The sequence below is a fragment of the Daktulosphaira vitifoliae genome, unplaced genomic scaffold, assembly GCF_025091365.1.
Source record: "Daktulosphaira vitifoliae isolate Bord-2020 unplaced genomic scaffold, ASM2509136v1 Scaffold_10, whole genome shotgun sequence".
NCBI lineage: Eukaryota > Metazoa > Arthropoda > Insecta > Hemiptera > Phylloxeridae > Daktulosphaira > Daktulosphaira vitifoliae.
In genome coordinates this window covers 30,455-45,252 of record NW_026099581.1, presented here as the reverse complement: position 1 = coordinate 45,252, position 14,798 = coordinate 30,455, and the positions used below count along the sequence as shown (strand labels likewise).

The window sequence follows — 14,798 nt, the reverse complement described above, 5'->3', positions numbered from 1 at the left end:
AAATCTACCGTTTTAGTACACATAGATAAAATTAAAATTACGCTAATGCATTAAATGTGTATATTATACGTTGAATGCATAAAATCTAAATTTAATTACTTAATAATATAAAATTTATACTTTTGTATTTCTGTATCATTTTGTTCGGATTCTTGACTAGTGTACAAAATGTATTATTTTTAACTGAATATTACGAAAAATACTTAATATAAATGTAGCCAAAATTGAAATATGATATATTAAAGAGGTCAACACTGTTATTTCATTTTTATAAACATAATACGTCAGAATATAAAAAAATCTTTCCAACTTGGAATAAATAATAAGTACACTTGTTGAGATGTAGACGATCGTTCACCTTGATGTTATTTCATAATGCTATATCGACACATTGTTGTTATTTTAACTCACGTCTGTACGTTTTTCTGTTAAAAATAAATGTATTGACTTATCAACAATAATTTTAATAAAAAATACCATGCATTTTCTATGCATGATATCCATTTATGAAGCTAAGTAAATACCGGTTTTCAACCACAATCCATTCGCAAAACTAGAATTATCTTGACATAAAGGGGACAAAAGTAGGATATTATCATTAAATAAAATAAATTAAGTTACAAATTTTTATATTTTTAGTGATAAAAGTGCTCTATCTGTTTACTCAATGAAGCATTACGCGTTTTTATATTTTATTGGAGGATCAGGTCATCTTGTATTAATGCAGCTGCCGCCAAGAAAAACTTTGGCAAGCTAACTAACCTTGCCTTATTTAAAAATAAATAAAAAATCGTTTTACATAATTTTATCCCAATTTTTCTAAAAGTTTAGATTTATGAAAATCATCAAAAATTTTATCAAACATGTTTTTATAGTAATTAGTGCTCGACTTGGGAAAAAAGTAACATTCCTAGCATTTTAAGATCAACCACGTTACCGTAAGGGGCTTCGACTCCCATACTCTCTTTTCAGATCCCCTAAAAAAACATTAATTTTATAACAAATTAATTAACTTTATAAGACTTATTAACAGAAATATATAAGTTAATCAATATTATAAGAATAGGTAGGCTTAAGTAACAATCTACCTCGGTTGTTTTTCCTTTAAAAAAGAAGTATGAGTACGCTTAAATACCCAAAAAATTATTTGAGGAACTCAATCCCTCCCAAATTATGCACATCAATAATTAGTAATTAGTATATTATTTTATAAGAATAAAGCAGATGATGTGCCAGTAGAAGTATGGAAAATATTAGGCGATGTTGACATCTCTTGAAGAAAAGGGTTTAAGAATAAGTAGGATTAAGACAGAGTATATAGAGTACGAGTTTGATAAAGGAGAACACGAGATAGGTGAAATAAGGAGGCCAGTGACAATAGGCGAGGACGTGATTGGATAGGTGGAAAGTTTCAAATATTTAGGATCAGTTGTGCAAAAGAGCGGTGGTATTGACAAGGATGTAAGATATAGAATTAAGTGCGGATGGTTGAAGTGAGAAGCGTCTGGTGTGTTATGCGATAAAAGAATTCCAATGAGGCTGATAGGTAAATTCTACAAGACTGTAGTGAGACCAGCTATGACGTATGATTCAGAGTGTTGGGCGGTTGATAAGAAAGTAGAGCAGAGAATGAGTGTAACAGAGATGAGAATGCTTAGATGGATGAGTGGAGTGACTAGATAATATAGGATAAGAAATGAGCATATAAGATGAAGTATAGTTGTACCGTAAATCGTGGATAAGATGAGAGAAAATAGACCTAGATATTTGTTTATGTTTATGGGTTATATTATGAGGAGAGAAGAATTGAAAGCCGTAAGAACAGTTGTAGAAATGAATGTTGAAGGAAGAAGAAGTAAAAGAAGACCAAAAAAGAGATGGAGAGATGTTATTGAATGCGATATGAGAACAGCTGATGTGAGCGTAGAAGATGTGGAAAATCTTGTCAAGTGGAAGTTTAATATAAGGGTGGCCGACCCCAAGTAGCTGGGATTAAGGCGAGGAAGAAGAAGAAGAGTATTTTATAAAATTTCTAAAAAAAAAATCATAAAATTAAAAAATTGATTAAAAAAAAAAAATCCGTCTATCTTACAAGTATTAGTAATTTTTCTACTAGTTAAACATGAATGCAGAAACTTCTAAATCTTGGTAGGCATCTATATTATTATTAGTTATGCAGGATGGTTAATTAACTATGCCTTACATAATATTTTTAAAAGTATAAAACGTTATAACTTTTTTTTTTCAACAGTTAAAACTATAACAGTATTACTGATATAACAGTATTCTATGTTCTAGAATTACCAAAAAAAAATTGATATTGTCCCCCCTTACATAGTATACACTTAAAATGTTTAATCATATTATTATAAACTAGCTTAAAAATTAGGAAAATATCTAACAAAATAAACAAAGTCTTATGAGCCACTTATCAGATCTTTTTAAAAATCATACATTATAGAATTTTCAAAAAATGCGAATCTCAAATGAGTAATTCAAAATTTGGTTATAGAAATTTAGTTTGTACAAGAGAGGCCATCTTTAACTTACAATTGTTAATTCAAAGGGCTAGGGATGTCAATCATGATGTATATGCTTGTTTCATTGATTATTAAAAGACTTTCGATAGAGTTGAGCAAGATAAACTTATAAAAATACTAGAAGTGATCGGAATTGACAATCAAAACCCGAGTTTAGTAAACAATTTATACTGGAATCAAACTTCTGTTATACGAGTAGAAGCAGAAATGTCAAACGATATCCCAATAAAAAGAAGAGTGAGACAGGGATGCGTCCTATTACCATTTCTATTTAACTTATATTCGGAATTCATACTTCGAAAAGCTTTAGATGAAGTTAACGAGGGCATAAAAGTAAAAGGTGAATGCATTAAAAACATCAGATACGTTGATGATAGTTGTATACGCGAATAACATTTCAAACCTCCAAAAATTTTTAGATAGAATTATGAATATAAAAGAAAGTTATGGGTTGTCTCTAAATATAAACAAATCCAAATATATGGTAATTTCGAAAAATCAAATTGTAAGAGAAAAGCTTTTAATTAGGCGACAGCAAGTAGAAAAGGTTCAAAAATATACATATCTTGTTACATGGGTAAATGAGAACTGGGAACATGGGATGGAAGTTAAATGTCGGATTGAGATGGCCAGAGGAGCATTCGTAAAAATGTCTAAAATATTTAAATTTCTTGGACACTAAGATTAGTATATTAAATTGTTACAACTTTCTTATTTTATTATATGGTGCCGAAACATGGGCATTAATAGAAACATTGAGGCATTAGAAAAATAGCTGTACCGCCGTATACTAAATATCTCATGAACAGATGGAGTATTCAACGTGTGCGTACTAAAAAGAAAAGGAATTACTAAAGACTATAAAAACACAGAAATTAGAATACCTGGGTCACATAATGAGAAATAACCAAAGATATGGATTGCTGCAACTTATACTTCAAGGAAAATTAGAAGGTACGAGAAGTGATTGCTAACGAAGAATATCTTGGCTAAAAAATCTCCGGGACTGGTTTAATACAACAACAATTGAACCATTTCGTTCATAGTTAGATAGAGAAACAATATTCAATATGGTTTCCAACATCCGAAACTTCAAGAAGAAGCTTAAAAATTAGGAAAAGATCTAACAAAATCCGATCATGAACAACTTTTGAATTATTTTTTGTTGGAAGTTATTAAAACTTTATTATATTGACTGGCAATGAAGAGCGAGTCTATTTATTCTTATATTAAGGCAATTATGACCCGCACTTCTTTTCCCACCACAGTATAAAAGTGGTAATATCTTTAAAATACTGAATAAAAGTTTTTATCGATTAGTTATTTTCTAGTTAGTAAATTGGTTAAACATGTTTTCTATTATAAAACTTAAGTTAGTAAAATTTTAAGAGGGATAGCTGGGGGATAAGACAACTTTTTTTTAGAAATTACAAAACATGGGATATTATAAATATTAATTAATTATTATTTGGTTGTTATAATAAATAAATACTAAAATATTAGTTCAACTATTTGAATTAAAATAATTATATTAAAATCATAAAAACGTGGAATGACATGTTACTGCACCCTGCATTAGGCGGGCACTCACTTGTGTCTTTCTCGATATAAGCTGTCCACATATTAATACGACAATCAGTGGTTATTGTGCATTTTACCACCCTTGACACTGTGACAATGCTACCGTCAACTGTCAATTGTTAATTATGCATTCTGTTTGTTCCATCGGTCAACCCGTATGTTGTTTTTTTGCTAACTTAACAACATGCTCTATGTGACTACGCCGTTCTAGCAGATTTTTTGTTATTGTCTAGTTATTTTAACATTTCAGTGATAAATATATATATATACATAAATCAATTTTTGGTGACATTTATTTCATTAAACAGGTTTGCACTCGGTTTGTTATAAAATACCTATGTCGACTACATTATTTGTAATTCCTTATTTTGTTTTAAGTGTTTGTGCTTTACAACTACTGTATTATTTAGATAAACGTTAGACCTAACTCCAACACATTTATAATGAAAACTCAATTTTAAACTTCTAAAGAAACATTTAATTATTTAAATCAGGTTTCAGTAAAATGACAATTAAGTAATTGAAATCTAATAACACTTAATAAATGGGCAATCATTCTTAAGAATTAATACAATAAGAAAAATAACAATTCTTTTATTGTTTACATCATATGTCAAATTATAAAATACTTCTGAAAATGAAATTCAGATAATGAATACAATGAATTATTCACAGAAATATATTTATAGCTACCGTCTAAATCCACGGCCACCTCCTCTTCCACCTCCACGACCACCTCCCCCAAATCCTCTGCCACCACCTCCTCGTCCAAAACCACTGCCACCACGTCCACTGCCTCCACGACCACCACCACGGCCAAATCCACCACCCCCTCGACCACCACCACCTCGACCACGACCTCTACCACCACCTACACCACCTCTGCCACCTTTCTGACCACCAGGTTGTGGTAAAAATTTCTTCAGTGGTAATAATTTTGCAGGATCAATATACAACTGTAGAAATATAAACATGTGATTAAATAAAGTTAATATTTCTAAATATTAAGTAATGTACCTTATCAGCAGCTTTAAAGGACTTAGCTTTTATTTCTGAATTTAGTTTAATAGAAACAAAATAATCACTATAAGTACCAAAAATTTCATCAATTTTGCCAATTTGTTGTTTGTTTGCAAAATAGATAGGTGCATTAAAATATGGAACATCTTCCATTTCAGCTTTACATATTATGTCATCCTGACAAGCATGAGTAAAACTTCCAAGAGGTATAACCTAAAAATTAATAAATTTAGATTAAGAAAAATTTTAGATTATTCATATATGAGACTAAGGGTAAAATGGTGAAATACACAGTGACTTTTAAAAATCTGTAGATTTTTATTAAATTTAATAAACATTGCATATTTAATAATATTTTGAGCTTTTGAATGTTTTAAAAGCAATTTGAATTAATTACATTCAAATATCTACTATAATAGTAGGCCTACTTAGGCATCCTACCTAGCTTAGTTAGGTTGGTAACACATTGTGTCTTAGTGCATTGGTACAGGGTATGGTACTATTGCAATAGTTCAGTAGATTTTCTCGTTCTCCCTGACACAAACATTAACTTTTAAAAAGGACAATAAACAACTATTGATATTAAACCAAATTTATACAAAATATTTCATGAAAGAAATCATATCTAATTGAAATGAATGAGTTGCTACAAAAATTTTAATAGTTAAACAAGCTTACATGTGAATTTTATAATAGTGTACACACCTCAACTGGACAAATAAAACATTTTAAAATTTAATACTTACTTCTTCTGGTGGTCCTTGTTCAGCAAATTTATTGAATCCACCTCTTCCTCCTCGGAACCCACCACCACCTCCACGAAAATTACCTCCACCACCACGACCACCATCACCTAAAAATTAAAAAAAAATATTTAAACTTTATTACTTATGATATTGAAAAGATAATTTATTTTAACTAACAATAGTAGTAAAAGTATTTTTCAAGATATTCCTATCAAATATAAGATTTTTTGATATACACATTAACTACTGCCATGTCAAAAATACAAATTTAACTTTATAAAATTCAGAACCTGAAATTTTAAATACTGACTTATAAAATATGTTTATCTCTTCCAAAAAAAATTCTTGACCCAATATACTTCACAATATAAGAAAAAGACTGATTTTATGATTTTTTAAATTATAGTCTTCTTGAAAACTAAGCCAAACAAATTTTTCGTACTCTGTTCTAATTTATTTTAACAGAATAAAAATATAAATACATTTAATCAAATTTTAACAAAAATATATAATTTAAAATGTACATTAAGTACAGACCAAATTACGCATTTAAATGAAATTAATTTAATATTATTATTAAATTATTTTTATAAAAGCAACAACAGCAAATACCTTCAACTATTGTTATCACTATTTACAGCATTATTATAACTACTTACAATATCAATGGATTATCTTTTTTCTTTTACAAAATTTCAGAAAATAATATACAATATTTTTTAATTATTTCAATGTAATATAATATTTCATTCGAATTTTCTTTCGTTCTTAAGGTTTTTGAGTTGATAAAAATGAACTTTTTCAATAATAACATTAAGCAAAATGTGTTTAATATAAATTTAAAAAAATCATAATTATTTTAACTGTATTAACTTACTTCTTCTTTGAAAGCCTCCACTTCCACCACCCCCACGGCCAAAACTATTTCTATTATTATTGTAGGACATTTTAAAGATTAAAATTAAAATTTTTTCATTAATTAAAAAAAAAAACACAATACCGCTAATACATCAAGTTAAATTTCAAACTAGTCACGTGGTTGCAGGGCATTCATAAACACCTATTATCAATAGTAATTTAGTTATCTTTTGGACTTGAAACCTACTACAACCATGGTTAACAGTTATCTTAGTGAAAATAAAATCTGTAAAATGTTAGTTAAAATGTAAACTCCATGACATCCTCCTTTTCATGTTGCTTAATTATTATTGGTTTTTTGACAACAACAGTAACATATTATCACTTATATTCTATACGATTTACCCGCCTAGGATTTCTAATCCCTCCAATTTCGAGAAATAGACGATCTTGGAATATAATTTAGTAAACTTTTTATTTTTTAAGTTCCTAAACAGTCGTTAATGACTTGAATTATAGTTTAATTTTTGGACATATTATTTACATCTGATTTTAGCTCTCACAAAGTTACAAGACAATTTCTACAGGTAGTATCCATTATTACGTTATTGTGGCTAATAATTTTTAATTACTTCACTTCACAGAATCAAATTTACTGTAGAACTAAAATATGGAAAATTTGCCAAAAGATAACCCCAATTTACCAATAGACAAAGATATGATAATAATAAGCTCTGAGCAATCTGATTTCTGTAATGTTACCAGTTCAGAAGGTATGTTATTAAACACTTAACATTTTATTTTAATGTAATTAATAAATTTTCGTTATTTTTAATGTGTAAATAATCCAATATCTAGAAACATGGGATTCTCATACTTCTAGGATAACAATTTCAAAACATAGAAATCAAATGTTAATAAAAAACCCAGTTAAAGAAGTAAATATTTCATCAGTTGAAAAATTAACTTGTTCTGATGATAAGTTCAAATTGGTATGAGCTATATTTCTTCTATTAATTTTTTATTAGTGTTGGCTTTGCAATAGTAGCAGATTATCAATTTCTGCTCAAATCCTGCTTTAACATTTGGGTTTTTAGATAAGGGAGTGGAAAAAATTACTTTCAATTTTTGTACTAAACCATTCTTAGTATAACTGTTAAATTTTTTTTGAGACTTTCATTTTAACTTATTATTTTTAACGTGATATTATATGTTCTTTGTTTGTTACAACCAGTGGTTTTATTTTAAAAATACCCTATTAGAGAATTGCAATTCTCAAATTGAAGATACCTATAACCTTTTTTGGTTTCCATATAGAAAAGGAGTGAGGCTTTTTTTTCATCAAAATTTGTTTACTTGTTATCAAATTATATTTAAAATAATGGGATTGGAGAATTATGTATTTACCCCTTACCCTTTATAATATATGTAGCCACAAAGAAGGTAACAATAATTATTAAATTTTACAAAATCGCACATAATTCAATGTTCTATATCCATTATAACACAAAATGCTAGTTCAACTCTATGATATCATCTAAACATTTATTTATAAGTAATACTGTTATTACCACAGATGATTAACTATTGTAGTTATAACTAATTTTGATTGTTGTTGGTTCTTATTGACCTATTGACTAATATTTAATAATAATAAAAATACAATATTTTATTTTTGAATATATACACACTTATGCAAAATAAATATACATCATGTATTACTTTTACAGGATGTATGTTAATTTACAAAATTGTGTTAGGGTTGGGGATATACTCGCGTATACCCCACAAAACACCACTGGTTATAACTTTTTGTATATTATTCAAGACTATTATAAAAATAACAAATGGTTTTATTTATAAAACCTTAGATTTTATTGTAAAAAGCCAAAATAGTTTCTTAATTTAATAAGTTTTTATTTTTTTAATTATTCTATCTAAACATTTTTTAATTATTTTTTCAAGCCATTGGATTCTAGTGAAAAGGTCGAAGAATTAAAAACATTATCTGATATTGATTATGTATATTGCATAGCTGCTGTTAAACAAAATTCATCAGTTGGGACTAAATTATTAGCAGTATAATATAAACTTTTTAATTATTATGTATTCATTATTTTTCAATATTATACATTGCTATATTTTGTCTTACAGATTTCATTTCTTGAATCATTACTTAAATATGATGTAAAATCTGAAAGTTCATCTACATCTTCACTAAATGGTTATATAGCTGATCACTCTGGATCATCAACAAGCTCAACTGTGTAATTAATATATTGAATTTTATTAATTTTATTAATTGAACTAGTTTTAACTAAGGTGTATGAGATTTTTTATAGTAAAATAAATTTTTTAATGAAAAAATTAAATATAATGTTTTACATGTTAATTAAACTTACATTATAGTCAATGGTATTATTTCTTAATGCTAATTTAATGTTCAATTGTTAATTTAGTAGTTGTGCAACGGGAGAAGAATTATTTTTAGTTCCAAAAGTTCCTCGTGATTCTTTTGTATCTATTTCATCTTCTAGTAGTTGTTCGTCAAATGGAATTGTTTTGCAACAAATAAAAAGTGAGTTATTTTTAAAAAATCTTTATTAATATTACAATTTTATTATTATTAAAAACTTTACACTTCATTAAAAGGTATTTATTCAATCAAGCATTTATAATTCTTATGAATAAATTCACATTACCAATATTATACACTAAGGTAGTTTTTTCTTGTATCTCTTTATATAACATAGATCATTGTTAAATACTAAAAAAAAAAAAAGATGTTAACTCTAAAATGCTGTGACAATTTAATGGTTGAATTAAAATAAATATAATAGTTAATGATATCAAAATTTTTCTTTAAACTTAATCTATAAAACTTTTTATTTTATGCAATAAAACAAAATTTAATAATAATAAGTTTAGAATAACTCCAAAGTCTGTAAATTGATTAAAAAAAAAGAGAAAATAAAAAAATGCAAATAAATCAAACTTCTGATACATTTACTTAAATTTTCAACTTTTTCTTATTCTTAAATTATAAGAGTTGCTAGTTAGATCTGTTTAACTCTGTTTAGCTACAACTCTTAATAAAACTTTCATTATAGATTATACTTCAATTGAATAATTTAATTTAATATTAATTTGCATCAAATATTATATACATTTTATTAAAACTTTTACTTTCTATATTAAAGTTTTTGATTAGATTTAAAAAATATTTGTATACTAAATAAATATTTACACTTATTATTAAATACTACACATAAAAACAACTTTGTTATTAAACAAATAATCATTTATTTATTTTTTTATAGCAAAATACAAAAAAATGCAATTTTTACCAAAAAATAATACATCTCATCCAGTATTGATGTGTCCTCGGTGTAATTTTTATTTTCCTGGAATTAAAGATCCTCCTGATGGTCCAGACTACAAGAATGAAGGCACTAATATTGCAAAGTAAAGTTTTTAGTTTTCAGTAATTTTCATAATAGTAATTGGCTCTTGACCTTTTTTTGGCTTGTAGATGTTTTGATCTACCTTCTAAAGTTATGACGTCAAGTAATTCAAAAAATAAAAAGAAATTAAAGAAAACTAATAAAGTTGAGTTGAAAAAAGAATTGCTTGTATGTTATTTTGTTAATACTTCTTGTGCACTTAAAATAAAATAAAAAAATTTAAAAAAAATTACAGAGCACCAAAGAAAATATTGAAATAATTGATCCTAAAGAAGAACCAAGATCAGAACATCATAAACTTCCTGAAATAAATGAAAAGTTATCAGTTTCTTTTAATATTGGTTGGTAGTATACATATAAAGTGAATAGAATAATTATTATTTTTTAATATTTTAGGTTCAAAAGTATTTGCCTATTGGATTAGTGACAAATTATTTTATCCAGCAACTATAATTGAAATAATATTTCCAAAATATAAAGTAGAGTTTTTATCAGATCATGTAATTAAGTCAATAACTGAAGATGGGCTAGTGCACAGTGATGCTTTAAGACAAGGAATGCCTATTGGGATATTTGATACTGTGTCCCAAGAATACAAAGTTGGCGATATTGTCTCTATTCATGAGTAAGGTTTTACTTAATTTTACTTACAAATAATATATTATTTTGTTATTGTTTTTTGCTTATTTTATTATTAGGATAGGCATTGAAGATAAAAATTATACAGTTGATTTAGATTCCGAAGTAGTTGATGTTTCATTTGAAAAGTTAGTACTAAATATTGAGCAAGCAAAATGTATACAAGAAAAGACTTTGCATAATAATGTTTCAAATTTTAGTCCACGTAAGTAATTATCAGCATACATATTTTTAATTTTTAAAAAAATTCTAATGAAAATAAAAATAATAACATGCAAAGAGAATTAAGAGTTATTATACTCTGTACAGTTTGATTAAGCGATCACTGTACTACACTATGCCCCTAAGGAAGCTATAATTGTAAAAATTAATTTGTGAATTTTTTTCAGGTGAAAACTTTGATGGAAAAAGAATTCGTCTATCTCGATCAACTAATACCAAAAAACAAAGACAACAAATTGAATCAAAAACTGGGGAAGAAACAAATAAACGTAAAAAAAATAAACTACAAACTGATAAGAAGCGTAAGTGTTTATTTCCATTAGAAAAAGATCCTAGAGATATTCCTAGTACTAGTACTGGAATAACCGAAAGTATATATCATCTTTCCCCTCAATATTCATCACAGACAGATTCGGATTTTGAGTAAGTATAATAACAATTAAATAATAATAATAAAATATTTTCATATATTTATATATTTCATTAGCCATATAAGAGAAGAACTAACTACTGTAGATATGTTTCACTTGAAAGACTCTCAAATTGATAGTGATCATTCTTCTGTTGAAAAAAGTCCAATTAAAATTGATTGCAATGAAAGTACAAAAATTGTTAAAGTTTTTTCAAATTTAAGTTTTGTAATTAGTTATTCAAAATACAAACGACGTCCAATGCCTAATGACAGTGATCAGAGTTCAGATAATGAATTTGATTCAAGTATGCATAAAAATAATTTTTGTGTACTCTAGTAATTTAATTTAATAAAAAATTGTTAAATTTGATTTGAATGGAGTTAGTGTAAAAGAAGACAAGTCTTATATAGTTACTTTTCAGATAAAAAATGCATTATCATCCTTAAAAACTTATGCTTTACACCTAATTTCATTTGCTAAATACATGTTAATTAATGGTCATATGAAGGTAATATTGCTACCAATGTTTCTGATATGAAATTTCCTGTAAAATAGACTTATAAACTAAAAATTCCAAAATCGATTTGTCTTCTTATCCATGAACTCCATCTATTTAAGATGGAATTAATAAATTAGAGTAACAGCCTAATAATAATCTTTACACTAGTAATCTTATTAAAGTACACCAGAAAATCTCTAAAATAAAATTATGAAAATGAATAATAATATACTTAGAATTTTTTATTGCGAGTTAATACCATTTTAAAATATTTTAGTGACTTTTTACCTAAAATTTTGGTTAAGTCCGGTCTTAGCAGGGAGAAGACACCCTGGATATGTGACTAATCATTTCTAGGGTCTAGAATTATATGCATTTATAAAATTTGTTAAATTTTACTAAACACACCATCATTTATTACACATTTTTATTGATTGACTTGAAAACTTATTAATGTGTTGTTACCAAAGTTATAGTTTTGAGGATTTAAAATCCCAAAACAAAAAAATATTTATACAGTACTATATTATACTATAACAAAGTTGCACAAACTTGGAACCCTCCAGCGTGGCCTAAACAAAATTTATAAGTGCATATAATTTCAGATACTAATCATGAAAAATATTTTTATTGAAACATAATATTACCCAATCAAACTTGATTTTATTTTTAATTAAAAAATTCTTTGTTATATATACATATATTTGATATGTTTTTATCATTATATAAATTTTCAAATGATAATATTTATTTAACTATATAACTATTATTGTACTGTTAATTTAACAAAATCAAATACTAGCATTTCTTATCAAATCATTAATCTACTATACAAAAATGAAAGTATTATTATACTACTATGAATTAAAGTTTTTTTTTTTTTTAATCCTCATTAGATTTTTAAAATAGGTAATTGAGTTATTCTTCACTTAATCCTAAGTTTTAATTAATACTTACTACATATTAATAATAATTAAATTATTAAAACAATTATTTTAATGTTTTTAAAATTAAAATTAAATTTCATTTTTAGCAGTCATAAATTTTCTTCGTGCTATAAAAGAACTTAATAATTTAAATAAATGTTATGCTATGACTGACTTTATAATATAATTTATAATGATAAATTTATTTTAGGTCCAGATTACTTTGCTCCATCTGTAATACATAAAAAGTCTCTAATAAAACAAATAACAAAGTTTGGTGGAGCAATTTATAGATGTTTAAATCTTGTACCTAAAAACCAATTAAAGTCATGTTTTCTCATCACTGATACACCATCACATACCTGTAATTATTTTTTATCCATAGCTCTTGGTGTTCCTGCTTACCATCATAATTATATTCAGCAAGCAATCGAACAAGTAATTAATGCAATTAAGAATTGAGGTTATAAATATTGTTATTATCCTTTGTATTTCAGAAAAAAATATTTACAGAAGTAATCATAGGCATTCAACCATTACCAAATGGTTGGTCTTTGGAACTAAAAAAAATGATATTTCGATCTTCTGAAACAAATCGTTCTAAAATATTTGCAGGATATATTATATACATTGCTTTAGCAGAAAAACCTAGTAGACTATTTTGGGCTGGATTGCTAAAATTTACTGGAGCCATAGTTTATACATCATGGAAAAATGGTAAACATTTTTAATTAGATAGATAAACATTGACTAAATATTTAATAAATGGATTTATTTATTTTTAGGAGTAAAAAAACCATTAACAAGCCACATTGTTGTTATATTGACAGATTCTCAATGCCCAGCTATACTTCAAAAATGTGATTTCCCAAAACTCTCAATTACTTGGGTTATACAAAGTTTAATTTGTGAGTCAGTCAGACCTATTGATGGACATGAACATTACATTGAAATTTCAGATACAGAATAATAATATGACAAATAAATTCTTACAATTATATTTTATATAGAATTTTTAGTATTATTAAACTTAAAAACCCTTTATAAATTTATTTTTAATGAATTTTGAATTATTGCTACATGTACCTTTTTTATTTATTGTTAATTTCATTTAATTTTAGTGAATTTATTTATGGTAGGCAATAAAGTCTATGTTAATTTTTTAACTAATGTACTATAATTACGTCAATTATTTAATATGGATTGTTGTAAAACAATATAACTACTTTTTTAACTGGAAACAATAATTTCCCATGATTAAAATTTAACAAGTGTAAATTATTTCTCATTTCTAATACTTTTTTTACTTGTTTTTATTCTATTTATGTATTTAATATAAAAATAATTGTATACTATTGTATTTTCGAACTAATTGTATTTACAGGAGTTATGGTGATCAGTTATAAATATTAAACTATAAATTAAAAGTTAAGTTTTATGTTAGTTTATGTTTTCTTGTTACTAGTTTTATATTGTATATATGTTAATAAATTTTATTCATTTCATATTACACACATTTTGGATAGTTTTCTTCTTATAATTATAAACAACGATTAAAATAAATATAAAATGTTTGAATTATCTTTGTTTTAATCGTAGACACAGTGGTTGTATACAACGAGAGGAGATAGATGGATTGAACCCCTTATCCATGTCTTTTTCAAATATGATAAAAGAATAACCGCGTAATAAACTCTATTATTATCACAAAAATGTTCAAACATTTTTAAAAAGACATAAATTCTATTTATAATATTTACATTATTTTAAAGTACTATGAAACACATATTAATTATTAATATTATTATTTACTTTTCCATTCGTGTTTAACGACCTCTTTAGAAGCTATTGCTCACGTCGGAGAGGTCAAGAAAACACATACAGCTCAGA

The 14,798-nt window shown here is 26.1% G+C and overlaps 2 protein-coding genes across 4 annotated transcripts; one reads left to right on the top strand and one right to left on the bottom strand.

The window, feature by feature from the left end:
• Positions 1-4,584: 4,584 nt before the first annotated feature.
• On the bottom strand, positions 4,585-6,935 carry LOC126908794 (H/ACA ribonucleoprotein complex subunit 1-like). Its single transcript, XM_050691088.1, has 4 exons — positions 6,765-6,935; positions 5,888-5,994; positions 5,139-5,354; positions 4,585-5,077 (listed from the first exon to the last, which is right to left on the bottom strand). The coding sequence occupies exons 1-4, from the start codon at positions 6,832-6,834 to the stop codon at positions 4,811-4,813; spliced, it is 660 nt and encodes a 219-aa protein (XP_050547045.1). The 5' UTR covers positions 6,835-6,935; the 3' UTR covers positions 4,585-4,810.
• A 119-nt stretch (positions 6,936-7,054) lies between these two features.
• Positions 7,055-14,133, top strand: LOC126908792 (TP53-binding protein 1-like). Of its 3 annotated transcripts, none has more exons than XM_050691083.1 (16): positions 7,055-7,332; positions 7,390-7,518; positions 7,604-7,737; positions 8,711-8,824; positions 8,900-9,012; positions 9,208-9,323; positions 10,066-10,210; positions 10,278-10,377; positions 10,445-10,550; positions 10,606-10,834; positions 10,908-11,053; positions 11,238-11,493; positions 11,558-11,787; positions 13,120-13,346; positions 13,406-13,625; positions 13,694-14,133. In XM_050691083.1, the coding sequence occupies exons 2-16, from the start codon at positions 7,416-7,418 to the stop codon at positions 13,876-13,878; spliced, it is 2,424 nt and encodes an 807-aa protein (XP_050547040.1). In that variant the 5' UTR covers positions 7,055-7,332; positions 7,390-7,415; the 3' UTR covers positions 13,879-14,133. The 3 variants fall into 3 exon arrangements, with proteins under 3 accessions (XP_050547040.1, XP_050547042.1, XP_050547039.1); XM_050691085.1 differs by having other exon boundaries at positions 9,205-9,323; positions 10,278-10,353; positions 13,694-14,132; XM_050691082.1 differs by having other exon boundaries at positions 7,056-7,332; positions 9,205-9,323; positions 13,694-14,130.
• Positions 14,134-14,798: the final 665 nt, after the last annotated feature.